Below are 26,740 nucleotides of genomic sequence, written 5' to 3' on the forward strand. Positions count from 1 at the left end.
GCGTCCAAAGGAAGAATTGGTTTTGGGGGTGACTAGAGAGATATACCTGCTGGAGCGCGTGCTACAGGTAGGTGCTGCTATGGTGACCAGCGAGCTGAGATAAGGGGGGACTTTACCTAGCAGGGTCTTGTAGATGACCTGGAACCAGTGGGTTTGGCGACGAGTATGAAGCGAGGGCCAGCCAACGAGAGTGTACAGGTCGCAGTGGTGGGTAGTATATGGGGCTTTGGTGACAAAACGGATGGCACTGTGATAGACTGCATCCAATTTATTGAGTAGGGTTTTGGAGGCTATTTTGTAAATGACATCACCGAAGTCGAGGATTGGTAGGATGGTCAGTTTTACAAGGGTATGTTTGGCAGCATGAGTAAAGGATGCTTTGTTGCGGAATAGGAAGCCAATTCTAGATTTGACTTTGGATTGGAGATGTTTGATGTGAGTCTGGAAGGAGAGTTTACAGTCTAACCAGACACCTAGGTATTTGTAGGTGTTCACATATTCTAAGTCAGAGCCGTCCAAAGTAGTGATGTTGGACAGGCGGGCAGGAGCAGGCAGTGATCGGTTGAAGAGCATGCATTTGGTTTTACTTGTATTTAAGAGCAGTTGGAGGCCACGGAAGGAGAGTTGTATGGCATTGAAGCTCGCCTGGAGGGTTGTTAACACAGTGTCAAAAGAAGGGCCAGAAGTATACAGAATAGTGTCGTCTGCGTAGAGGTGGATCAGAGAATCACCAGCAGCAAGAGCGACATCATTGATGTAAACAGAGAAGAGAGTCGGTCCAAGAATTGAACCCTGTGGCACCCCCATAGAGACTGCCAGAGGCCCGGACAACAGACCCTCCGATTTGACACACTGAACTCGATCAGAGAAGTAGTTGGTGAACCAGGCGAGGCAATCATTAGAGAAACCAAGGCTGTCGAGTCTGCCAATGAGGATGTGGTGATTGACAGAGTCAAAGGCCTTGGCCAGGTCAATGAATACGGCTGCACAGTATTGTTTCCTATCGATGGCGGTTACGATATCGTTTATGACCTTGAGCGTGGCTGAGGTGCACCCATGACCAGCTCTGAAACCAGATTGCATTGCGGAGAAGGTGTGGTGGGATTCGAAATGGTCGGTAATCTGTTTGTTGACTTGGCTTTCGAAGACCTTAGAAAGGCAGGGTAGGATAGATATAGGTCTGTAGCAGTTAGGGTCAAGGGTGTCCCCCCCTTTGAAGAGGGGGATAACCGCAGCTGCTTTCCAATCTTTGGGGATCTCAGACGACACGAAAGAGAGGTTGAAGAGGCTAGTAATAGGGGTGGCAACAATTTCAGCAGATAGTTTTAGAAAGAAAGGGTCCAGATTATCTAGCCCGGCTGATTTGTAAGGGTCCAGATTTTGCAGCTCATTTAGAACATCAGCTGACTGTATTTGGGAGAAAGAGAAATGGGGAAGGCTTGGGCGAGTAGCAGAGGGGAGGGCAGTGCTGTTGTCCGGGGTAGGGGTAGCCAGGTGGAAGGCATGGCCAGCCGTAGAAAAATGCTTATTGAAATTCTCAATTATAGTGGATTTGTCGGTGGTGACAGTGTTTCCTATCTTCAGAGCGGTTGGAAGCTGGGAGGAGGTGTTCTTATTCTCCATGGACTTTACGGTGTCCCAGAACTTTTTTGAATTTGTGTTGCAGGAAGCAAATTTCTGCTTGAAAAAGCTAGCCTTGGCTGTTCTAACTGCCTGTGTATATTGGTTTCTGGCTTCCCTGAAAAGTTGCATATCACGGGGGCTGTTCGATGCTAATGCAGAACGCCATAGGATGTTTTTCTGTTGGTTAAGGGCAGTCAGGTCAGGAGAGAACCAAGGGCTATATCTGTTCCTGGTTCTAAATTTCTTGAATGGGGCATGCTTATTCAAGATGGTGAGGAAGGCATTTTTAAAAAATGACCAGGCATCCTCTACTGACGGGATGAGATCAATATCCTTCCAGGATACCCCGGCCAGGTCGATTAGAAAGGCCTGCTCGCTGAAGTGTTTCAGGGAGCGTTTGACAGTGATGAGTGGAGGTCGTTTGACCGCTGACCCATTACGGATGCAGGCAATGAGGCAGTGATCGCTGAGATCTTGGTTGAAAACAGCAGAGGTGTATTTGGAGGGCAAGTTTGTTAGGATGATATCTATGAGGGTACCCGTGTTTACGGAATTGGGGTGGTACCTGGTAGGTTAATTTATAATTTGTGTGAGATTGAGGGCATCAAGCTTAGATTGTAGGGTGGCTGGGGTGTTGAGCATGTTCAAATTTAGGTCGCCTAGCAGCACGAGCTCTGAAGATAGATGGGGGGCAATCAGTTCACATATAGTGTCCAGAGCACAGCTGGGGGCAGAGGGTGGTCTATAGCAGGCGGCAACGGTGAGAGACTTGTTTTTAGAGAGGTGGATTTTTAAAAGTAGAAGTTCAAATTGTTTGGGAACAGACCTGGATAGTATAACAGAACTCTGCAGGCAGTCTTTGCAGTAGATTGCAACACCGCCCCCTTTGGCCGTTCTATCTTGTCTGAAAATCTTGTAATTGGGGATGAAAATGTCTGAATTTTTGGTGGTCTTTCTAAGCCAGGATTCAGACACGGCTAAAACATCCGGGTTGGCAGAGTGTGCTAAAGCAGTGAACAAAACAAACTTAGGGAGGAGGCTTCTAATGTTAACATGCATGAAGCCAAGGCTATTACGGTTACAGAAGTCATCAAAAGAGAGCGCCTGGGGAATAGGAGTGGAGCCAGGTACTGCAGGGCCTGGATTCACCTCTACATCACCAGAGGAACAGAGGAGGAGTAGGATAAGGGTACGGCTAAAAGCTATGAGAATTGGTCGCCTAGAGCTACTAGAGCAGAGAGTAAAAGGAGGTTTCTGGGGGCGATAAAATAGTTTAAAGGAATAATGTACAGACAAAGGTATGGTAGGATGTGAATACAGTGGAGGTAAACCTAGGTATTGAGTGATGATGAGAGAGATATTGTCTCTAGAAACATCATTGAAACCAGGTGATGTCATCGCATATGTGGGTGGTGGAACTGAGAGGTTGGATATGGTATAGAGAGCAGGGCTAGAATCTCTACAGTGAAATAAGCCAATAAACACTAACCAGAACAGCAATGGACAAGGCATATTTACATTAAGGAGAGGCATGCTAATCGAGTGATCAATAAGGGTCCAGTGAGTAGAGGTTGGTTGGGGTCGTGGCGATCCAGACAGCTGGCCGGGTATATGGCTATCGGTAGCAGCATAGGATGGAGGTCTGTTTGTAGATACCTCGTGCGTTTCCGTCGGTAGGTTAGTGGGGTTCCGTGTAGTGGGGTTCCGTGTGGTAGAGGGGATCAATCCAAATTGGCAAAATAGATATAGTGACCCAAGGAAAAAATAAAATAAATAAATAATAATAATAATAATAGTTGTCCAATATACTTGTTCAAATAGCAGCCGATAAGACAGCTAACGATTAGCGGGCCTCAGATGAGCGTTCAGGTAACGTCGGGACGGAGGTGCCAGTTGGATAAATCCCTCGGGCAGATAACGTCGGCAGTCAGTCGCGGCAGTCAGTCGTGAAGGCCCGGTGGGGTTCCGTATCTGCAGCAGCAACAAAAGAAACGGGTCCGGATGGTGATGGAACTCCTCAGCTGGCTAGCTCCAGAATGATTAGAGTTTGCTCCGGGGTCGACGTAAGCCAATAGTCACACGGTTTGCAGCTAGCTAGCTGCGAAATCAAGGTACAAGTGTCCAGAGCCTGCGGCTGGAATCCGGGGAAACTGAGAGAAAAAAAGAGTCCCGGAATGCTCCGGTCCGAGTCGCGTTGCACAAAAGTGCCGGTAGATTATCGAGCTAAAGGAATAGCTGATGACCACTAAACGTGGGCAGCTGAAACACCAACGCTAGCCAGCAAACCGGCTAATTTCGGGGCAGCTACAGATTAGCTTCTGGCTAGCTATCGGAGTAGCTTCTGGTTAAGCTTTCAGGCTAGCTTCTGAATTAGCCCCTGGCTAGCTTCCACGATGGATTTTCAGATTGAGGTAAGTAATACTTTTTGTAATTGGTGAAGCGGGTTGCAGGAAAGCTTTTGCAGGAAAGCTTTTGTAGTTGAGTTCTTGGATAATAAAATAGATAAAAGATATGCGAAGAAAGGTGTAAATATATATATATACAGGACACGAACAATACGGAACAGAAAAAGACGTCTGAACTGCTAAGCCACCTTGGATTCCATCAGACAGCTCACGTATTTTCGCTTTGTCATTATGGGGTATTGTGTGTAGGTTGAGGAAAAAAAGTATTATTTAAACCATTTTAGAATAAGGCTCTAACATAACAAAAGGTGGAATAAGTTGAGGGGTTTGAATAGTTTCCTGAATGCACTGTATATACACAAACATAATATTGTCTGTGACTTGTTCAATCGAATGCAACACAGATCATTTTTAATAGACAAAGATATCAAGGTGTGAAATAATATTAATATGGCCTACGGTAATCAAAAAGAAAACTGTGCACACGCATGAGTCGCCTACAAAAGAGTTTGCTTCTGCTGCAGCAGTCGCTGTAAAATATAACGCATGCGGCAGTCACTTCGTTGACCTCTAGACTGATATGTGAACCACACTGATTACCAAATGTTTACCTACTTCCACATCCACGTGATGTCTCCACAGGTCTTGCACAGAGCTGGTGAAAAAGGAAATGATGGTGTAACTAACTATGGTTACTTCTGTATTTCATAAACCATGTAACTGATAGAAACCTGGAGAACAGGGCTGATCAGACAGCTCACCCAAATCCACGCAGGCTATCCAGAGAGGCAGCGATGCGGGGAAACTGAGGGAGGAAAACGTGTCAGAAGTATTCCCAGGCGACCAAATTCTCCAGCACTTTAAACCAAATGCAAACTACTCTTCACACCCCTATACCCCTGTTAACTCCTGAGGGCACGTCATTTGGCGGATGTATGACCCCTATATCTCTATACTGAATTTCCTTAAACCCCCAGAAAGTATTTGGAATTGAAAAATGCCTGTGGAATATAATCAAAATAAGTAATACAATAAAAGCATTGATGCTACAGTTTCATCAATTGAATATGAAATAGAAAGACGCACTCCTCAACAGGAATTACAATGACGCAGAACTGTGAAAGAGTCATTGGGTGGGGGAATGGTTTCTCCAGTCACTGTTTTAACCTTCCCCTTCACTTACTATAGGCTTGAGGAGAATGGAGAGGATTTTCTTCACAGTGCGAGGCAGATTGTAGGGGATAATCTGAACCCTGAGACACGGGTCGACAGGACCCCCTTTCCTGAAATAACACACATAACAGAGTTTCTTTCATTGACAACATATTTTTGTGTACTGGATAGATCATTTCACTCCCAGGGAAGTTCATTGGGGTAGTTTTGCTAAACTCGTTGGGATTACCAGGGTCATTAGGCCCAAAATTGAAGTAAACAGGTTGAAACAGGGAACAACAACATTTTTATTTAACTAGGTAAGTCGGTTAAGAACAAATTCTTATTTACAATGATGACCTACACAATTCAGCTCCGCCCTATGGGACTACCAGTCACGGACTGTTGTGATACAGCCTGGATTCAAACCAGAGTGTCTGTAGTGACGCCTCAAGCACTGAGACGCAGCGCCTTAGACCGCTGCGCTACTCGGGAGCCCACCAACATGGACTTGTCTAATGAGAAACACAAATTTTTGTTTTTCCGTTTCTAAATATTTTGCTAGTGTGCCTTACTGAACAGAACCCAGGGAAATTTGACTCACAGGTTGCTAAGCAAGGTAGTACATCCGTCGCCGAAATGACCCCTGATAACCAGCTCATGAATGGCATAGGTCAGCCTTGGGGGTATGAAGGAAACCAACTGGAGAGAGAGAGATGGGGGGGGGGGGAGATGGCGAACGATGGAGGGATGGAGGGAGAGAAAGGAATGCAATTTGCAATTACATATCAATACAGTCATCAATCAAACTATAAACAAATTATGCTTATTTTTATGTTTCTGTCATTCAGCAGTCCAAGTCAACACTGTCTGATAAGTGTTCAACCAAGCTCTGATCTGGATTATCACAAATAGATCAGACTGAGACTGGGGCTGGAGGGTACTCACCGTGTGCCCTGCTTTCTCCAGCAACGCCTTGGTCTCCCTCAGGGCTCGGCCCATGCTTGGAGAGGCCATGGCATAGCCGTCGTTCTCATAGTAACCAATCCTCAGAGGCTTGGAGCTCTGGTATACCTGGAGGAGAACAGAGGAAAAATATAGCAGATAGAAAGACTTTCCATCACAAAATATAATAGTGATATATACTGAACAGAAATATAATAGTGATATATACTGAACAGAAACATAATAGTAATATATAGTAATATATACTGAACAGAAATATAAAACGCAACATGTAAAGTGCTGGTCCCATGTTTTTTTTGTACAGTCTCTCATTCACAATTTGAGAAGCACTTGATAATGCCTCGAATTTCCCAGTGGCATCCCTTTTGTGTGGCCATAATACACCCCTAAAAAAATCATTCTGCAGCCCTTCTCCCTAAATGCTGCCTGCTCCGAAGCACCTCTCATCTCACTCACACGATCAGGTCTTTCTTTTGAAGCAATGCGCACATGGTAGTAGGCTATAAGGGCAAATGTTCCATTAGCGAAAAACACCATTATCAACAACAAAAAAGGACACTTTCCCTGTGGTTTATTTTCATGCCAGCCAGGTAGGCTATAATCCTGTTGTAAATATAAGCAATGCGCTTAATATTAGGAAAGTTCAAAAATAAATATAGTAGCCCTAGCCTATAGAAAGCTCTTTTCAGTAGAGGCCATCACTCCGTTTTCACGCACAATTGCATAGCCTATTGAAATGTTGCGCAGCATGAGCTCATGGGCTCTCATGAAGTGTTTGATTAGATTTTCAAATACATTTGCATTGATGTCAGATTGATTAGAGGGACAATAGGATGCCGAGTACCAGGCAGTTAGCAAGTTTGGTAGGCTACTAATGACCATCAGCAGCATCAGAGCTTGGAGAAGCCTAATTACCGTAACTAAACAGTCAAGTGGAATTTGACTGCCTTCATGACTCGTGGCGGTAATACAGTCACCGTAACAGCCCTAGTCACACAACACAATGCCACAGATGTCTGAAGTTGAGGGAGCGAGCCATTGGCATGCTGACTGCAGAATGTCCTCCAGATCTGTTGCCAGATAATTGAATGTTCATTTCTCTATCATAAGCCACCTACGTCATTTTGGAGAATTTGGCAGTACGTCCAACCGGCCTCAACTCCAGACCACGTGTATGGCGTTGTGTGGGCAAGCGATTTGCTGATGTCAACGTTGTGAACAGAGTGCCCCATGGTGGTGGTGGGGTTATGGTATGGGCAGAAATAAGCTACGGACATTGAACACAATTGCATTTTATCGATGGCAATTTGAATGCAGAGATCCCGTGATGAGATCCTGAGGCCCATTGTCGTGCCATTCATCCACCACCTCGAACAGCGGGAAAACATTCCACAATCAACAGCCTGATCAACTATACGCGAAGGAGATGTGTCGCACTGAATGAGGCAAATGGTGGTTACACCAGATACTGACTTTTTTTAAAAGGTATCTGTGACCAACAAATTTATATCTGTATTCACTGTCATGCGAAATCCATAGATTAGGGCCTAATGAATTCATTTCAATTGACTGATTTCCTTATATGAATTAATTGTTCCGATTATATTTTGTTCAGTATAATACAAAAAAATATGGATCTACCATTATATTCTTTAGGGATATCTATTGGACCACAAATCACGTTTCCATCCAACCTTTTTATACGAGTAAAGTACATTTTTGTGACAGGCCTGATGGGCACGGATAATTTGTCACTAAACTTTCCAAACGTCAACAAAGCAAAATATGCTAGACAAGGTGGGATCTTTTTGTGTCTTTAAAAGTAATTATGCAAGAAATGTCGGTGTAAGCGCTTATGTGCAAATATTTATAGAATAACCATCATATCGGCGTAAACTTGGAGCCAAGCGATGACGTGTGGTCCTCCCACTACGACTTGTAGGGAAAGCATGCAGTTTATTAGACAACAGATGAAATAAGTTACGATGAACTTCACAGGGTGGTGAAAGTGCAAGGTGATGAGCTTGATGCTCCTTTCCAATAAATATTGAGGGTCTTATTCTGGTAACAGGATGATCGATGCGTGGCTGCCATTTGACAAATAATGTTGCTCTCTTGTCCATAATAATCTCATCATGTAGACTAAGAACACCAGATCTTTCTAGGACATAGACTGACCAGATGAAATGATCCCTTATTTATGTCACTTGTCCAACCGGTCGATTGCGATCGACTAGGCAATCGTAGTCGATCACCAAACATTTCCTATTTATTTTTTCGTTTAGCGCTGTTGGCGTTAGGTGCACTTGATTCAGCAGCCCTAGCGTCAGGAAGGCAACATGTTCCCATTTTGATCCATTTCATGTGTCTGAAGGTAGAACTCCGCATACGCGGCAGGCCCAGAGAGCAAATCAAGCGCAACTATAGGCCCACTGCTGGCCAATCAGATAGCTCAGTTCACGGTGTCTGCAGTTTCCTCGAGCCAGACTGTAAAAACAAGCCACGGGCGCACAGAAAAGTTGATACTGTGAGATTATAAAATTAATAATTTAAACCATGACTAGAGAGACTCAAAGAATAGCGTAAAGAGTTACTGTTTTTATAAGTGTTTAGGTTGTTATTCAACACTTTGTTCAACACTTTTATAAGCCATAAAAAGGTGCGTTCTCCCCACTTCCACTACAACCAGCACTGCAGCTTCAATAAATGAGTACAGCAAAGTGTTTCCATAAGCTTGCATTGTTATTATCTGCCTTTGTCTTTTTGAAATCTAGGAATATTTAACTTTCTCTGGTCATATGAGTAACATGAATTGGTGCATGAGGCAGAAATAATGCAGTGCGACTTCAGTTTCGCCATCAGCTGGAAGGAAAATGTTCCCTTTTATCAGCGGAGGGGGTGGAGCGGAAGGGCAGTGAGAAATTATTACCAGTGTGATCATATACCAATTTTTTTTTAAATATAATTTCAAAATGGTCTGAGAAGAGCAATATTGGCAGAGGAATACAAGCATAGGCCCAATACATTACCACTGCATATTGGCTATGGAATACTGCACAAACCTCAATGCTACAGAACTGTTTTTAATAGTTTGTTGCATAGGCGTGTTTTTTAAGTATATATATATACACATACATACTTTTTTTTTTTATCAGAGCGGTAGATCTCGGCTTGCTTTTGGACTCAGTGATCTTGACCCAGAGGTTGGTTGGTGACCACTGCTCTAGATGAAGAGGAGGTTAAAGAAGGATTTTAAAGCCTTGAGACATGGATTGTGTATGGTGTGCCATTCACAAGGTGAAGGGGCAAGGCAAAAGATTTAAGTGCCTTTGAACAGGGTATGGTAGTAGTTGCCAGGCGCACCGGTTTGTGTCAAGAACTGCAACGCTGCTGGGTTTTTCATGCTCAACAGTTTCCCGTGTGTATCAAGAATGGTCCACCACCCAAAAGACAACCAGCCATTTTGACACAACTATGGGAAGTATTGGAGTCAACATGGGCAAGCATCCCTGTGAAACGGTTGACACCTTGTAGAGTCCATGCCCCGACTAATTGAGGCTGTTCTGAGGGCAAAGGGGGGAGAGGGGGGTGCAACTCAATATTAGGAAGGTGTTCTTAATGTTTTGAACACTCAGTGTATCTGCTAGCTGTTGGCTAGAGCGCACGTGCCCAGGGGCGGACTGGGACAAGAATTTAGCCCTGGCATTTCATACACACCAGCCCACATTGCCAACTCTAAATATAATACCCACTGCTAGTAGCCATGTATTCATCCAACAGTACATTGAATGTCCTTTGCAGTGGTAGGTTACTACCCATGAGGCCTATGCCCTCCCAATAGCCGGTGCGCATTTCTTGCTCGTGCCGCTCCATATCTCAGAGCTACATCAAAAGTGTACCTACAGAAAACTGACACCCTCCTCTCTTCGACAGGGACAAGTGGACAAAGCATCCAAAGCTGTGCTTTTTCAGAAATTGCATTTTGAAAAGTTAAGCGATCAGAGCGCATTGGGGGAAGAGGAGAGTGGCTCGTTCATCACAGCAGCAGGCCCCCGCGAGGGCACAACGGCAGGGCAGACACTTTCATTACAGGAATCATGAGGACAATGCACTTTACTGTTTGGCCAAATGATGGTTTTAGCCGCCCCAAGAACAGGACGTTTTGTGTGAGGTGACAACGTAGAAGTTCCTCTTTCTACATTTGTAGGCACCCTTTGTGTTTTTTACGATCCATGATCTTGGCTGTCTAACTGATGACCAATCCGACCCTGCACATGCCAATACCAGAGTGGGTACACTCGCTATATAACGCAACATTTTTCGTGAGGCAAATCATCTGTCGAGTTGAAAATGCAATGGAAACCCATTTAACTTGGTAGCATCTCTGTATTCCAGAGAAAGAGACACAGCTGCATGTGAGCTCTCACATTTTTCAACATGTTTTTTACAAAAGGATAGATTTGGAGTTAGATAAACTTGGATTTTTCAGCATGGCCTTCGCTCCAGATCAAAACTCCAAACCTACAACCTAATTTTGGCCAAAATTGACCGGAGAGATTACTGCTACCAAGGTTTCCTTTTTCCAAGCTATACAGAGGGTGCTCTGGTAAACAAACAGCAGAGACCTGAGGACACCATCCAACCTGGGGCCTGTTGCACAAAAGTAGAATTAAGACATCCGGGATAAATGACTCAGCTGAGCTCAATGAAGCCAAAACATGTGCGTCCAGGCTTAATTGGTTGCACAAAGACCAAGCCAGGATGAGCAGACACGGATTCATTAAGCCAGGTGAAACCAATCCTGGATAGGTGCGCGCTCACGGCTCACTCAAATAGACCCCGCCACAGATCACAGATTAACTGATTTACCATGGCAACTAGAGCCGCGTACTTTTCCCCGTCGGAAGCACAAATCCTCATGGAGGCATACGAGGAGGTAAAATATATAATTAAGAAGAAAGGCAACACCGCCACAGTGATAAAGCAAAGAGAAAAAGCGTGGCAAAGTATTGCAGACCGCCTGAATGCGTAAGTAGTGCACAATTACACACTCACCGCTCCGCTGAAACATCACAATTACAATTCAAATATTTAATTCACATCTCCAAAAATGCAGTTGTACTGTAATTATGAAACGGTTAAATTTTTAATTGAAATGCACTGCAGATATGAGTGAAATTGTGTAAAGTAACTCCATCACACTGTATAAAGCTATGATACATTTTTTGATATTTTTACTGAAAACAAGACAAAAATACCAAGTAATTTTTTGCAGTGTGACTCCATTAAATGTGTGTGTGTGTGTGTGTGTGTGTAGATTAAACATGAACGGGCCAAAACGGACATGGCAGCAGGTCAAAATCAAATACAAGAACATTCTGCAGAATGGTATGGTCCCTGACTAATATTTAACAAAGCACAAGCATATATTGTACCCAGAAGGTGCCTGCTCACACATTGTCTGTACTGTTTTAGCAGTGAAAAAGAATACCCACAGACAAGGCACGGGTGGTGGGTCACCAAAGGCTGACCTTACCCCAGCAGAGGACATGGCCTTGGAGCTAAATAAAGGCAGGCCCGTCTTAGAGGGGATCCCTGGGGGGAAAGAGACGAGCATAGGTTCCTCCCAAGATGCCACCCGCTTCATTCAAGGTATGTCCTTCCATCTCTACATGGGATACAACCACATTCATATTGAATCAATTTGGACTGTCTGACTTTGGTTTACCTATTGCCTTGCAGTGCCTGGCAGCACTGTGTTCCTGTTAGAGCCACCAGCACAAGCACCAGACGATGCTGATCCAGTGAGTACTCCATCAAAGGCATACTGTAGGCCTGGCATGTCTTGTCTACTAGCTTCAATATGAATCCGATTAAATGTGATAGGGTGAAGGCCCCAGTGCAGCAGCAACAGCACATGATGGAGACGATGATGAGGAGGAGACCATCTCTCTGGATTCCAGAAGGCATGAGGTATCATGTTAAGACTGTGAAAGTACTATTTACTCTACAATGGTGAGGAGTCCTCATCAAAATCAAAAAATCTAATTTCTTTTACAGGACCCAGATGCTATACAGCGGGAAAACCAGCCTGGCAACATAGTGCGTATTAATAAAAGGACACCACATCCTGCCAAATTCCAGCTGCGCTAATTGTATTGTGTTCACAGAGCTCACAAGCTATCAGAAAGTTGTATGGCAACCACCTCCGGCGCCAAATAGAACTGGCAGACATAGACATTCAGTACAAGAAGAAAAAGATGGAAAATCTTGCACTGGAGTCCGAAATAAAAAAGAGGCCAATTAGGAAACTGGACCTTGAAATAAAAAAACTTGAGAGGGAGGTGAGATATGCCTTCAATGTACACTGTATGCTAACTGTAACACAAATGTATTATTCATTATTTTTCTTTCCTCCCCCAGCTCCAAGAAGATGACACAGCTCAAAATAAAAATTAGGTATATTCTCGTAAAGTCAAGTGAGCCATGACATATGAGCTCTTATTGTGAGCACACAGGACGGTGGCATCTTTCTAAGGTTTTTTTTATTTTCCCAGCAATCAGTACAACCAAGTCATCGTTATAAGGCATCGCCCTCTTTTGCCCACCCCCCCAGCACCAGGTGTGGCCACTAGCCTATATGAAGGCCCAAAATTGTGTGTTCCTTTCTGCTCTGACAATGGCATGCCCATTCGTGCGAGATGTGGTGGATGAAGAAGCACTTGTGCTGAGGAGAGCCTTCAGGCGAGAAAGGGTCTTCAGGGACCGGTTGGACCCACTGGCCTTCCCTGATGACCATCTATATGAAAGATACAGGTTTTCTGCAGATGGCATCAGGTATCTATGCAGACTACTGGGTCCCAGGATTAAGCACCGCACTGCACGGAGCCATGCACTGAGTGTGGAGCAAATGGTTTGTGTGGCCTTGCGCTTTTTTGCTAGTGGAGCCTTCCTGTACTCAGTGGGGGATGCAGAACAGCTGAACAAGGCCACAATTTGCCGCACAATAAGGAGTGTGTGTCTGGCTATCAAAGCATTAGCAGATGTCTTCATCTCCTTCCCTGGCCACAGAAGACTCTGTGACATCAAAGAGGAGTTCTATAGGATTGCAGGTAAGAGGATCTACAAATTACAGGACAACTGTTAACACATAGTAGGATACTCATTACTTTGTGTGACAGGTTTCCCCAATGTCATTGGTGCAGTGGACTGCACACACATAAGGATAAAAGCCCCCTCAGGTGCCCATGAGGCCGATTTTGTGAATAGGAAATCCTTTCACAGCATTAATGTTCAGGTGAACATAACTTTTTGATATTGTCCATTGACGAACACTCTGCATTGCCAGTGATGTGCATTGATTGGTGTAATATTCCTCATCTTATGATTTCAGATGGTCTGCAATGCTGACTGTATGATCAGCAATGTTGTGGCAAAATGGCCTGGCTCAGTCCATGACTCCAGAATCTTTCGGGCCTCTGAAATCTATCAGTGCCTATCACAAGGTAAGCCACACAACCCCTATTTATAACCATCATGGCTGTGTCAAGAATATCACTGTGTTTATGAGGTAGTAATGATGAGATTTTGTGTTGACAGGTGAATTCTCTGGTGTGTTGCTGGGAGACAGGGGGTATGGCTGCCAGCCTTTTCTCCTGACACCTTTCACAGACCCCCAGGAAGCACAGCAGGCCTACAACCATGCCCATGCCAGGACCAGGGCCAGAGTTGAAATGACCTTTGGCCTCCTGAAGGCACGCTTTCACTGCCTTCACAAATTAAGGGTCAGCCCTGTTAGGGCATGTGATATTACTGTGGCTTGTGCTGTCCTCCACAATGTGGCCTGCCTGAGGAAGGACAGGGCCCCCAGAGTGCCACCAGCCATGGACTGGGACAATCCGGCAATCTTCCCTGATGACGACAGTGGTCGGCTGCTGAGGGACCAATATGTGTTGAATTATTTTAGTTAGTATGTGTGCTTTCAATTTTGGTTAAATATGTCCTGCGGTGGCAGAGGAATTTGGGTTTTTTTGGGTTCGTTTTTTGACGAATTTGGCCTCTTATGATGTTTGTGCGGTATACTGTGTGTAATACAAGGCTGCAGGGAGGCTACTGCATCCATTCATTTGTCTGTTCAGTTGATGTGTATGGATTTGTCCTGCATTTATTTTAGTGTGCAGACATGCAGGGTGTGTTATATACAGACCTTTGAATGTGTATGTATCATTTTGTATAATATGCTTGGATTCTGTGCTTTCCATCTTGTAGAGTCACTGTGACTTCAGTTTCGAAAGGAGCTGATGGTTTACCTGCTTTGTTTTGTCCTTATTCAATAAAGGAACATAATGTTACACATTGTGTTTTTATATTCATATGGAATGTGTATTTGTTTATATGACAGAGTACTAGGGCCACACTGAAGAAAAAGGATAAAGTCATAAATTTATGAGGCTGGTTCTTTCTGCAGAAAAGCTACATATTGTTTTTACAGTTTTGATACTTATGACAATGTGATACTTAATATTCTGGCACATCAGCATGTCTTTGTTTATGAAACCATACTGAAGTACAATTTCACGAAATGCCCCACATCTGTCATTTTAACAACTGTCCTCCTTTAAAACAACTGGTTACAATATTATGACTTGTGTTTTTTTCCCCTCTGTGGCCCTAATATTCTATCATTTTATATATAGCCTTATAGTCTATGGGAAACTGTAAATTATCTAATGATAGCAACATCATCTAAAAATCATTTTTTATCCAAAATCATTGAAATTAATGATCACAAACGTTTAAATAATAACAGTGGGTCTAGTTATATGTGATAACAATGTATAGTGAGCAGTGAAATAACTATTGGTTTCCATTTGTGGTGACTGCTGACTGACATTAGGGATGAGATTAAATAGATCCTGGAATTTAGCCTGGTCTGGAGCAGGCTAGCTCCACAGAATAAATCTCCATGGTAATTTATACCATAACATATCCTCCTGCCCCCTATCCATCTTTAGTGCAACCGGATTACGGATCAATTGAGCCAGGATCACCAAGATATCCTGGCTTAATCCCTTATCCTAGTTTTGTGCAACAGGCCCCTGGAGTAGTTTGGTCTGATGCTATTTTGAACGCCAAGAAGAAAAAGTACAGTACAATGAATGCGGAGTTAAGGCTGCCAGGCTCGCTAGGACAGACCAGATACAACTTCAATTAGCACCGAGGTGTGAAGTGAAAGGTGTCGATGCCTTTGGGCCCAACAAGTGGCAGGAGTCCCCTTTGAAGCCCCCTCCTGCTGTTTAAAGACCATCCACTGGCATTTTCTACAATAAATCTGCCTCCGGAAATATAAGCTTCTCCCAAGTGGGTGTGACACCTACTCCCGTTGCCTGCTGCACCACTGCTTGGATTCCACCTGGCGATCTGTTCCCAGTCTGTCCTGGCCTGTCTCCCCCTTCCTGGTACAGGTACCCCCACCACACTCCCACCTGAGCTTTCTCTCGCATCCAGCACACACGCACTGCTGGGGCGAGTGACTGACTTACAATGGCTACCCCCAAATGGTTACATATATATATTTTTTTTTTCTTGCGCATTTTGCCTCATGACTCCTGCATGCTTTGTTGACTACGAACCTTCTTTACCCAACCGTGGGACAGACTGTTTGTTCCCACACTCGGGACTCTGACTCTATTGGTTACACAGACTTTTGGCCTCCCTTTCTATTCTAACCACCTCTCGCCAGCTTTGTATTCATGTTACCTGATAAAATTGCTGTACAATATGATCTTGTTGTCATCTGATGCACATTCAGATGTCATAAATCAGCACTGCAGAGCTCTCCCTGTCCTATGCCGTGCCTTGATGGTATTACTGTTGATGATATCTGGAAATGTGCATGTACACCCTGCCCCATCTACTGTTGCTAGCCCCAATTCTGACTTGTTCTCTGATATCTGCTTTACTGATTTCTGCTCTCGTAAAAGCCTGGGTTTTCTGCACGTTAACGCTAGAACCTTATTACCTAAAATGGATCAATTGAAAGTGTGGGTTCACAGCTCCAATCTTTATTACATTTAAGTCATTTAGCAGACGCTCTTATCCAGAGCGACTTACAAATTGGTGCATTCACCTTATGATATCCAGTGGAACAACCACTTTACAATAGTGCATCTAACTCTTTTAAGGGGGGGGGGGGGGGGGTTAGAAGGATTACTTTATCCTATCCTAGGTATTCCTTAAAGAGGTGGGGTTTCAGGTGTCTCCGGAAGGTGGTGATTGACTCCGCTGACCTGGCGTCGTGAGGGAGTTTGTTCCACCATTGGGGTGCCAGAGCAGCGAACAGTTTTGACTGGGCTGAGCGGGAACTGTACTTCCTCAGAGGTAGGGAGGCGAGCAGGCCAGAGGTGGATGAACGCAGTGCCCTTGTTTGGGTGTAGGGCCTGATCAGAGCCTGAAGGTACGGAGGTGCCGTTCCCCTCACAGCTCCGTAGGCAAGCACCATGGTCTTGTAACGGATGCGAGCTTCAACTGGAAGCCAGTGGAGAGAGCGGAGGAGCGGGGTGACGTGAGAGAACTTGGGAAAGTTGAACACCAGACGGGCTGCGGCGTTCTGGATGAGTTGTAGGGGTTTAATGGCACAGGCAGGGAGCCCAGCCAACAGCGAGTTGCAGTAATCCAGACGGGAGATGACAAGTGCCTGGATTAGGACCTGCGCCGCTTCCTGCGTGAGGCAGGGTCGTACTCTGCGAATGTTGTAGAGCATGAACCTACAGGAACGGGTCACCGCCTTGATGTTAGTTGAGAACGACAGGGTGTTGTCCAGGATCACGCCAAGGTTCTTAGCACTCTGGGAGGAGGACACAATGGAGTTGTCAACCGTGATGGCGAGATCATGGAACGGGCAGTCCTTCCCCGGGAGGAAGAGCAGCTCCGTCTTGCCGAGGTTCAGCTTGAGGTGGTGATCCGTCATCCACACTGATATGTCTGCCAGACATGCAGAGATGCGATTCACCACCTGGTTATCAGAGGGGGGAAAGGAGAAGATTAATTGTGTGTCGTCTGCATAGCAATGATAGGAGAGACCATGTGAGGATATGACAGAGCCAAGTGACTTGGTGTATAGCGAGAATAGGAGAGGGCCTAGAACAGAGCCCTGGGGGACACCAGTGGTGAGAGCACGTGGTGCGGAGACAGATTCTCGCCACGCCACCTGGTAGGAGCGACCTGTCAGGTAGGACGCAATCCAAGCGTGGGCCGCGCCAGAGATGCCCAGCTCGGAGAGGGTGGAGAGGAGGATCTGATGGTTCACAGTATCAAAGTATTTATGTGTTGGTCGTTACTGAGACGTGGTTAAGGAAGTTTTGAATACTGATGCCAACCTTTCTGGTTATAACCTTTCTCAGCAAGACAGATCTTCCGTAGGTGGGGGAGTGGCAATCTTTACCAAGGATCACCTTCAGTGCTCGGTTGTCTCCACCAAGTCTGTCCCCAAACAATTTGATTTTCTGGCTTAAGCATTCAACTTTCAAATAGCTCTTTGTTGACTGTTGCTGGGTGCTATGGTCCTCCATCAGCACCAGCCTGTACCCTACCTGCCATAAGCTCTCTCCTGGCCTCTTACACTAAGTTTGAATTTGTTCTGCTAGGTGATCTAAACTGGGATATGCTTAAACCACCTGACCAAGTCCTAAAGCAATGGAACTCCCTAAATCTTTCTCAGATTGTTACCAATCCCACAAGGTATGACTCCAAACACCTAGAAAAGGCTACTCTCCTTGATGTTACCCTCACAAATAATAGGTGTCAGTCTGGTGTTTTCTGAAATGACCTTAGTGATCAATGTTTTACAGCCTGTTTTCGTAATGGCTGCTCAGTGAAACAACCTGTCCTGATTTGTCATAGACGCTTGCTAAAAAACTTGAATGAGCAAGCCTTCCTTCATGAACTAGCCTCCTCCTCTCCTCACTGGCCTTCTTTTTTTATATTTTCAGTGGTATTGTTAACAAACACGCCCCATAAAATAAATGAGAATTAAAAACAGGTTCGGCCCCTGGTTCAACCGTGATCTTGCAGAGTTACTCCACCTCAATAATTGCATTTGGCGAAAGGCTCGGCACACGCATGGCTCTCGTTCAGGGAAATGAGAAATAAGTGCACTCAGGCTATCCGGAAGGCCAAAGTTAGTTACTTTAAAGGAGCAGTTCTCTCTCTGTGGGTCTAACCCCAAGAAGTTCTGGAAAACTGTTAAAGACCTGGATAATAAAACCTCCTCCTCACAGCTGCCCATGTACCTTAATATTGATGTGGTTGTTACAGACAAGAAGCACATGGCTGAGCTCTTTAATCACCACATCATTAAGTCAGGATTCCTATTTGACTCAGCCATGCCTCCTTGCCCGTCCAACCTTTCCACATCTCCCACCCCTTCTAATGCAACTATCCCCGATGCTTCTCCCTCTTTTTCCCCTACCCCGCTACAAAGTTTCTCCCTGCAGACAGTCACTGAGTCCGAGGTGCTAAAGGAGCTCCTGAAACTTGACGCCAAAAAAACAACTGAGTCAGATGGTTTAGACCATTTCTTCTTTAAGGTTGCTGCCCCTATCATCGCCACGCCTGTCTCTCCTTTCTGGGGTGGTTCCTATTGCTTGGAAGGCAGCCACCGTTCATCATTTATTTAAAGGGGGAGATCAAGCTGATAATTTGTATAGGCCTATTTCTATTTTGCCCTGTTTATCAAAAGTGGTGGGAAAACTTGTCAATAATCAACTGATTGGCTTTCTTGATGTCTATAGTATTTTCTCGGGTATGCAATCTGGTTTCCGCTCAGGTTATGGATGTGTCACTGCAACCTTAAAGGTCCTCAATGATGCCACCACCGCCCTTGATTCTAAGCAATGTTGTGCTACTATTTGTATTGACTTGGCCAAAGCTTTTGATATGGTAGACCATTCCATTCTTGTCGGCCAGCTAAGGAGTATTGGTGTCTCTGAGGGGTTTTTGGCATGGTTTGCTAACTACCTCTCTCAAAGAGTGCAGTGTATAAAGTCAGAACATCTGCTGTCTCAGCCACTGCCTGTCACCAAGGGTGTACCCGAAGGCTCAATCCTAGGCCCCACGCTCTTCTCAATTTACATCAACAACATCGCTCAGGCAGTAGGAAGCTCTCATCTATTTATATGCAGATTATACAGTCTTATACTCAGCAGGCTACTTCCTGGATTTTGTATTAAATGCTCTACAACAAAGCTTTCTTAGTGTCCAACAAGCTCTCTACCGATGACCTTGTTCTAAACACCTCCAAAACAAAGGTCATGTGGTTTGGTAAGAAGAATGCCCCTCCCTAATTACTACATCCGAGAGTTCAGAGCTTGAGGTAGTCACCTCATACAAGTACATATGAGTACTTGAAGAAATAAAATCTGAAATAAATCACTCTACTATTATTCTGACATTTCACATTCTTAAAATAAAGTGGTGATCCTAACTGACCTAAAACAGAGATTTTTTACTCAGATTAAATGTCAGGAATTGTGAAAAACTGAGTTTAAATGTATTTGGCTAAGGTGTATGTAAACTCCCGACTTCAACTGTATCTACTGCAGTCCTCATCCTCCACATACAACACCCGTTCTGCCAGTCACTTTCTGCTAAAGGTCCCCAAAGCACACACATCCCTGGGTCGCTCCTCTTTCAGTTCGCTGCAGCTAGCGACTGGAACGAGCTGCAACAAACACTCAAACTGGAAAGTTTTATCTCAATCTCTTCATTCAAAGACTCAATCATGGACACTTACTGACAGTTGTGGCTGCTTTGTGTGATGTATTGTTGTCTCTACCTTCTTGCCCTTTGTGATGTAGTCTATGCCCAATAATGTTTGTACCATGTTGTGCTGCTACCATGTTGTGTTGCTACCATGCTGTGTTGTCATGTCTCTCTTTATGTAGTGTTGTCTCTTGTCGTGACGTGTATTTTGTCCTAATATATATATATATATTTTTTTATCCCCAGCCCCCATCCCCGCAGGAGGCCTTTTGGTAGGCCGTCATTGTAAATAATATTTTATTTCTTAAATGACTTGCCTAGTTAACCTGATGAGGACCAGGGGGTGCTGTTTTCACTTTGGGAAAAAATCGTATCCAATTTAAACGGCCTCGTACTCAATTCTTGCTCGTACAATATGCATATTATTATTACTATTGGATAGAGAACACTATCTAGTTTCTAAAAACGTTTGAATTTTGTCTGTGGGTAAAACACAGCTCATTTGGCAGCACACTTTCTGACCAGGAAGTGGAAAGTCTGAAATCGATGCTGTGTTCAAGTGTCTGCCTATAAATGGGCATTATACGTATGACTATACGTGCACGTCATACGCCTTCACCCGGATGTCAAGAGGAAGTGAGAGGAAAAATGAGTTGATTATCTCTGTCTGACGTTGAATTAACCATCTTGGAACAACGTGTCCCACATTTTCTGTTTTCTGCAAGGCGCGCCGGGGGACCTGTTATTGCCTACTGGAAACCGGTCGTTATGGTCGAATATGAGCTCCGGCTTTGAATTTATTTGATACATCTTACAATATCATCCTAAAGTATGTTTTTTCAATATAGTTTCATTAGATTATTTAACTTTATTCGGGACGTTAGTTGTGTTGCGTTGTTCGACTTGGTTGAAGTTGGAGAGCTTAGCGCCGCAAGGCCAGTGTGCTTGCTAATTCAAGAGGGAAAGAGGACATTCTGAATCCAAACAAAGACGTTTCTGGACAAAGGACCCCTTATACAACATTCTGATAGAAGATCAGCAAAAGTAGGAACCATTTTGTGATGCTATTTCATATATATGTCGAACTGTGTTCTAGTAGCTTTGCGCTCAGGTTTTGGTTATTCCCTTACCATAACTAAGTCTTATGTCGTAATGAAGATATTTTTAGAATTCTAACACTGCGATTGCATTAAGAACTAATGGATCTGTCGTTTCCTATACAACATGTATTTTTTTGTAATGTTTATGAATAGCTATTTGGTCAGAATAGGTGAGAGTCTAATAGAAATATCTGCACATTCTGGGAAAAAGATGCTACGTTAGCACGTTATGCTACGTTATGCTACGTTGTATAACCACGGATTTCAGCTCTAAATATGCACATTTTCGAACAAAACATAAGTGTATGTATAACCTGATGTTACAGGACTGTCATCTGAGCAAGGTTTATGAAGGTTAGTGAAATGTAATATCTTTTGCTGGTTTATTCGCTAACGCTAACGTGCCTATTGCTATCGCTAACGTGCCTTGATGAATGAATGCGGTAGTGTTGTAGGCTATTGTAGTAAGCTAATATAATGCTATATTGTGTTTTCGCTGTAAAACACTTAGAAAATCTGAAATATTGGCTGTATTCACAAGATCTTTGTATTTAATTTGCTATACACCATGTATTTTTCAGAAATGTTTTATGATGAGTATTTCGGTATGTCACGTTGGTGTCTGTAATTATTCTGGCTGCTTTCGGTGCAATTTCTGATTGTAGCCGCAATGTAAACTATGATTTATACCTGAAATATGCACATTTTTCAAACAAAACATAGATTTATTGTATAACATGTTATAAGACTGTCATCTGATTAAGTTGTTTCTTGGTTTCTTTGGTTTGTTCTAGGTTAGTTTGGTTGATTTTGCTATCTGTGCTGTGAAAAATATATGTGCTTTTTTCTATTTGTTGGTGAGCTAACATAAATATATATTGTGTTTTCCCTGTAAAACATTTAAAAAAATCGGACATGTTGGCTGGATTCACAAGATGTGTATCTTTCATTAGCTGTATTGGACTTGTTAATGTGTGAAAGTTAAATATTTCTAAAAAACATTTTTTTGAATTTCACGCTCTGCCTTTTCAGTGGAATGTGGGAGGAGTTCCGCTAGCGGAACGGGAGAGTGAGACAGGTTAAATAAAAGGTTAAATAAATAAAACTTAAAAAATGTATTCGGTACATGGGAATTTAACCGCAAAAGGTAGTTATGTGCACTACGTCACCACACACAGCCTTTTATCCACAACAAGTCAATTTGATGTAAACAAATCCCTGGTGGGGAAAATGCACGTTTTGTTTTTATACAGATTTTACACGATTCACATGAAAATCTGTCACCAATTGGATGGAAACCTAGCTAATGATATGTATTCTATGATAAGAGAAACTTCACCCTGGAACCTATGTACGGATCATCTCCCACAATCCTAACTGTAACCATTAGTGGGGAAAATGCAAAACTGACCCAAGACCAGCATCTGGGGGAAACTTCTCCCTATGATAGAGAACCCACCTGTTGGTTGAATGGGATGGGTGGTACCGTCGGGTCCAGGATGAACATGTGGTCACAGAGCAGAGCATGCATACAGAGAGCCAGGCTGTCGACGTCTCTTGCCATGGGTCCAAGGGACGACAGCACTGGAACAAGCACAACACAAACAACTTGGGTCATCATGACAGTGGAAAGTCAGTCACTAAAAGCTAACAATACCATTAGTTATCATGTCGTTACTATACCAGAGTTACTGTATATAATGCATTAAGCACCCTTTGGAAATAATTACTATATTTTCCGCAGAATCAAAGTAGTGCTCACTTTTCTTTTGAAAATGCTTTTTTGTAGACCTTATGAAGGACTGGCAGAGGGGTCAAGCAAAATGTTATCAATTTATTTACTATGCATGAGCAGGGATAAAAGTTTAATGTTTGAGCCGTACCTGACTTTTGGCCCCGGACACAGGAGCTAGCACCTAGCAAACTACATTTTTTTGTTTTTAAAAGGAACAGAGAAAATCAGTCAATATCTAACATCTAACCAAGCCCATCGGGTCAATATCTAACCAAGCCTGGGAGTCTTGTGATGTACTCTTTCTTTGAACTGTGCTCAAGGTTATGAGCATTGTAAAAGATAACATGTTAGGCCAAGTCACCATGAGACACACAGATTCACTAACAGACACTAACAGATACATTTGATAGAAACACTAAGGAACACTGACAGACATACTAAGAGTAACAGACCCAATAACACACCCACCCACCTCAGCCTGTTGGCCGTGGGCTTGAAGCCACAGATCCCACAGAAGGATGATGGGATGCGGATGCTGCCCCCGATGTCGGACCCTATGCCCAGAACCGAGCCCCCTCCTCCGATCAGCGCCCCTTCCCCGCCCGACGAGCCCCCTGACGTCTTCTGGGGGTTGTGGGGGTTCAGAGTCAGCCCATAGATAGGGTTACCACAGTCAAAGCTGGAAATGAGGACAATAAACTTATTTTTAGGACATATTTAAAGGACTGCTTTCTCACATGACACATGGGATGACCAAGCACCTTAACTCTGGGTGCGGACTAGCCTGGTCTTAGGGCTTCGACGAGGACCACGTCCACACATTCCTCAATCACCTTACTCAAGTCAAAGCTCTTGCACTAAATTACATGGCTTACTGTGGTGCAACTGGCACGTCTCACCTACTACAGTATGTCAATGTAGTTCAAGTGTATGTGGCGATCCATCACCAGTTGACATTGTTTGGGATCCAAATAATATTCGGAATCTCATGTGTTGCATTCACAAGTCTACAATAACTATTTACTTTAGCAGGCCTTGGGGCACGTTGGTCTTGACGAAGGGAATGGCGCCTTGTCTCTTCAACACTTCAACTAGCACACTGTCCCCTGTGGCGGGCAGGTCCAATTTACAGATTACGCCACACGTAGAGTCATGACCCTAAACACAAAAACAGGAGGAAAAACTAAAACAAGGAAATCATTAATGTAAAAAAAAATACTATTTCAGTAGACGTGCACATCTCTGAACCATGTTACCGGTAGGGCTATTGTCACGAGAGATTCAACTATACTGAACAAAAATATTAATGCAACAAGAAACAATTACAATGATTTTACTGAGTTACAGTTCATATAAGGAAATCAGTCAATTTAAATAAATGAATTAGGCCCTAATCTATGGATTTCACATGACTGTTAAATCAGCTTCTTGATAGGCCACGCCTGTCAGGTGGATGGATTATCTTGGCATAAAATAAATGTTCACTAACAGGGATGTAAACAAATTTGTACACAAAATGTGAGAGAAATTAGCATTTTGTGCATATGGAAAATGTATGCAATGCAACGTATGCAATTTCAGCTCATGAAACATGGCACCAACACTTTACATGTTGCATTTATATTTTCTTTCAGTATAGACGCACAAACTCTGAACCCAGAACCATGTTACCGATTGGGCTTATGTCACGAGAGAGTCAACTAGAAGCGAACAAACATATGTTACAGACAGGCCTACCATGGAGCATCTTCCTGGACACAGATTAAGCCTAGTCCTAAAAAGCATACTCTATGGAGAATCTCCATTTAAAAATGTTTTAGTCCAGGACTAGGCCTAGGTACAGGGAAAAAGGGCAATGAAACACACTGAAATGACACCTAATCAACACTACCTTGTATCCAATATTTTCCTTGATGCTGACAGGGACCCCATAAAGGAGACCATCCTTGTGAGAGTCAATATCCTCCAGCTGATCCCAACTTTCCAGCAGGACCTCAGTGCAACAGTTCAGTCTCCTATTCACCTCCAAGGTCTGTGGGGAAACAGCATGGGATAAATCAATGGGACTGCTTTAGTAGATTGATAGGCCTATTAGCATGGTCCCAGATCTGTTTGTGTTGTCTTGTCAACTCCTATGGTCATGGTAACAAGAGCACAAACAGATCCCAAACAGATCTGGGACCAGGCTAGATTGATTATCACACCACAATAAATGTTGCCTAATAGGTGATGGGTCTTCAATACAACAACATGCATTGTTTTATACAATACAGCTGCATTTGTTTTGTAAACACTGCAGAAATTATCCAGGCATGTCATCATAAACTGTGTACAAAACATTTGAAACACCTGCTCTTTCCATGACAGACTGACCAGGTGAAAGCTATGATCCCTTATTGATGTCCCTTGTTAAATCCACTTCAATCAGTGTAGATGAAGAGGAGGAGTCACGTTAACGAAGGATTTTTAAGCCTGTGCCATTCAGAGGGTGAATGGGCAAGACAAAAGATTTAAGTGCCTTTGAATGGGTATGGTAGTAGGTGCCAGGCAAACCGGTTTGTCTCAAGAACTGCAACGCTGCTGGGGCTTTTACGCTCAACAGTTTCCCATGTGTATCAAGAAAGGTCCACCACCCAAAGGACATCCAGCCAACTTCCATACAACTGTGGGAAGCATTAGAGTCAACATGGGCCAGCAGGAACAAAACTAGGTCACCAATGCTTGCAATGAAAACAAAACTATATTTTATAAAAATGATGCAGTCCACAAAATTCCACAACATGCACATTTGAAATAGTTGGTATAAGCTATATGTGAATACTGGGGGTGTTGATTGGATTGTGCATTACCTTTTCCATGTATGAGTGGAACACAGCTTGTGGAGTTAGTGCTCCATCCTTCAGTTGTTTGGACAGCTCAGCCAGGGACAGTGAGAGGATGAGAGAGGTGTCTGTCTCAGGGTGCTGACATGGGATTCAAAGAAGGAGAGTATGAACAGCACGTTCGAGTCACAGCTGTGTCTGACTAATCAGCCGTGTTGAATGTTCATTCACTGACGTTGTTAGCTAGCTTTCGCTTAGCCTATTCATAGAGGCAGAATTCACCCTTGGGTTCTCGAGCAAATTTTCGCTAAATTAAAGTCAAACTTACCGACTCGTTGAACTGACAGACAGCATGCTCTGCTCGTTGCAGCGACTTTTCTCTTCGCACTTTTGCTTTCTGAATTTTATTCCACGACTGTTGGTGTCCAAACCATTTCAGCAAAAGGATCAAGACACTTGCACCGCATGCTGTGGCTGTCAGAATCACTGTCCATTTCGGCTTTGCTCCAAAAACAAGTTGTTTATAGTTATCCATTCTGTCTATGACGCCTATAAAGCTATCCACCTTGAACAACAGACTTTCTAAACTAATGTGATAATGCTAAATGGGGAAACGTTCCATGTATCATAAACATATATAATGTGTGATTGCGGCCCGCAATTCGGGGCGTTCCTTACATGTAGTTTTTCGTGCATCTACAGAAACGCCCCCTATCGAGCATCCCATTGATTCTGAGCACACCATCTTCACGCTTGCGTGATACTTGATATTCGCGATTTCCCCTGATTGTCTATGCGATTAAAATGTGTGTCAAAAGGGAAATAACAGTATTATCTGAGTTTTTCGGGGGCGAAGGACATGGTCTACCGGAGTCCTAGCTAGCTAACAAGTTAGTAGTGTCCTTCGCTCCGGGCTGCCGATCACCTGCCCTCGTGGTTACCAGAACTGCAGGAAAGCAGTGCCCGACAGGCGTGGGCGAAGTACACTGTCTACGGGTGTCCTAGGTTGGTTGTCACAGAATCATCAAGCTAGATATGACGTATTCTATAAATGTCTAGCATACTTTTACGACCTTTGTTTTGAGGAAAAATTCCCGTTTTGACTTGATAGAAATACATAAAATCTATAAAATGCTATTTTAAAGCGGTATAAATCATTAACTAATTCACTGTTTG

The 26,740-nt window shown here is 43.7% G+C and overlaps 1 protein-coding gene across 2 annotated transcripts in view; it reads right to left on the reverse strand.

Moving 5' to 3' along the window:
* The window catches only part of LOC139539523 (fatty-acid amide hydrolase 1-like), a 31,605-nt gene extending 5,067 nt beyond the window's left edge, over window positions 1–26,538 (reverse strand). The window contains exons 1-12 of one of the 2 annotated variants that reach the window (XM_071342565.1): window positions 25,893–26,519; window positions 25,592–25,705; window positions 24,634–24,774; window positions 23,767–23,900; window positions 23,215–23,421; window positions 22,891–22,931; window positions 22,467–22,591; window positions 6,129–6,254; window positions 5,785–5,882; window positions 5,212–5,311; window positions 4,790–4,833; window positions 4,644–4,683 (exon numbers count right to left, since the gene is read on the reverse strand). In XM_071342565.1, coding sequence (XP_071198666.1) covers window positions 4,644–4,683; window positions 4,790–4,833; window positions 5,212–5,311; window positions 5,785–5,882; window positions 6,129–6,254; window positions 22,467–22,591; window positions 22,891–22,931; window positions 23,215–23,421; window positions 23,767–23,900; window positions 24,634–24,774; window positions 25,592–25,705; window positions 25,893–26,099 — 1,377 coding nt within the window. In that variant the 5' untranslated portion in view covers window positions 26,100–26,519. Of the gene's footprint in view, window positions 1–4,643; window positions 4,684–4,789; window positions 4,834–5,211; window positions 5,312–5,784; window positions 5,883–6,128; window positions 6,255–16,190; window positions 17,161–22,466; window positions 22,592–22,890; window positions 22,932–23,214; window positions 23,422–23,766; window positions 23,901–24,633; window positions 24,775–25,591; window positions 25,706–25,892 lie in introns of those variants that run through there. The other variant, XM_071342564.1, reaches the window with a different exon arrangement.
* Window positions 26,539–26,740: the final 202 nt, after the last annotated feature.

The sequence above is a fragment of the Salvelinus alpinus genome, chromosome 15, assembly GCF_045679555.1.
Source record: "Salvelinus alpinus chromosome 15, SLU_Salpinus.1, whole genome shotgun sequence".
NCBI classification, from domain to species: domain Eukaryota; kingdom Metazoa; phylum Chordata; class Actinopteri; order Salmoniformes; family Salmonidae; genus Salvelinus; species Salvelinus alpinus.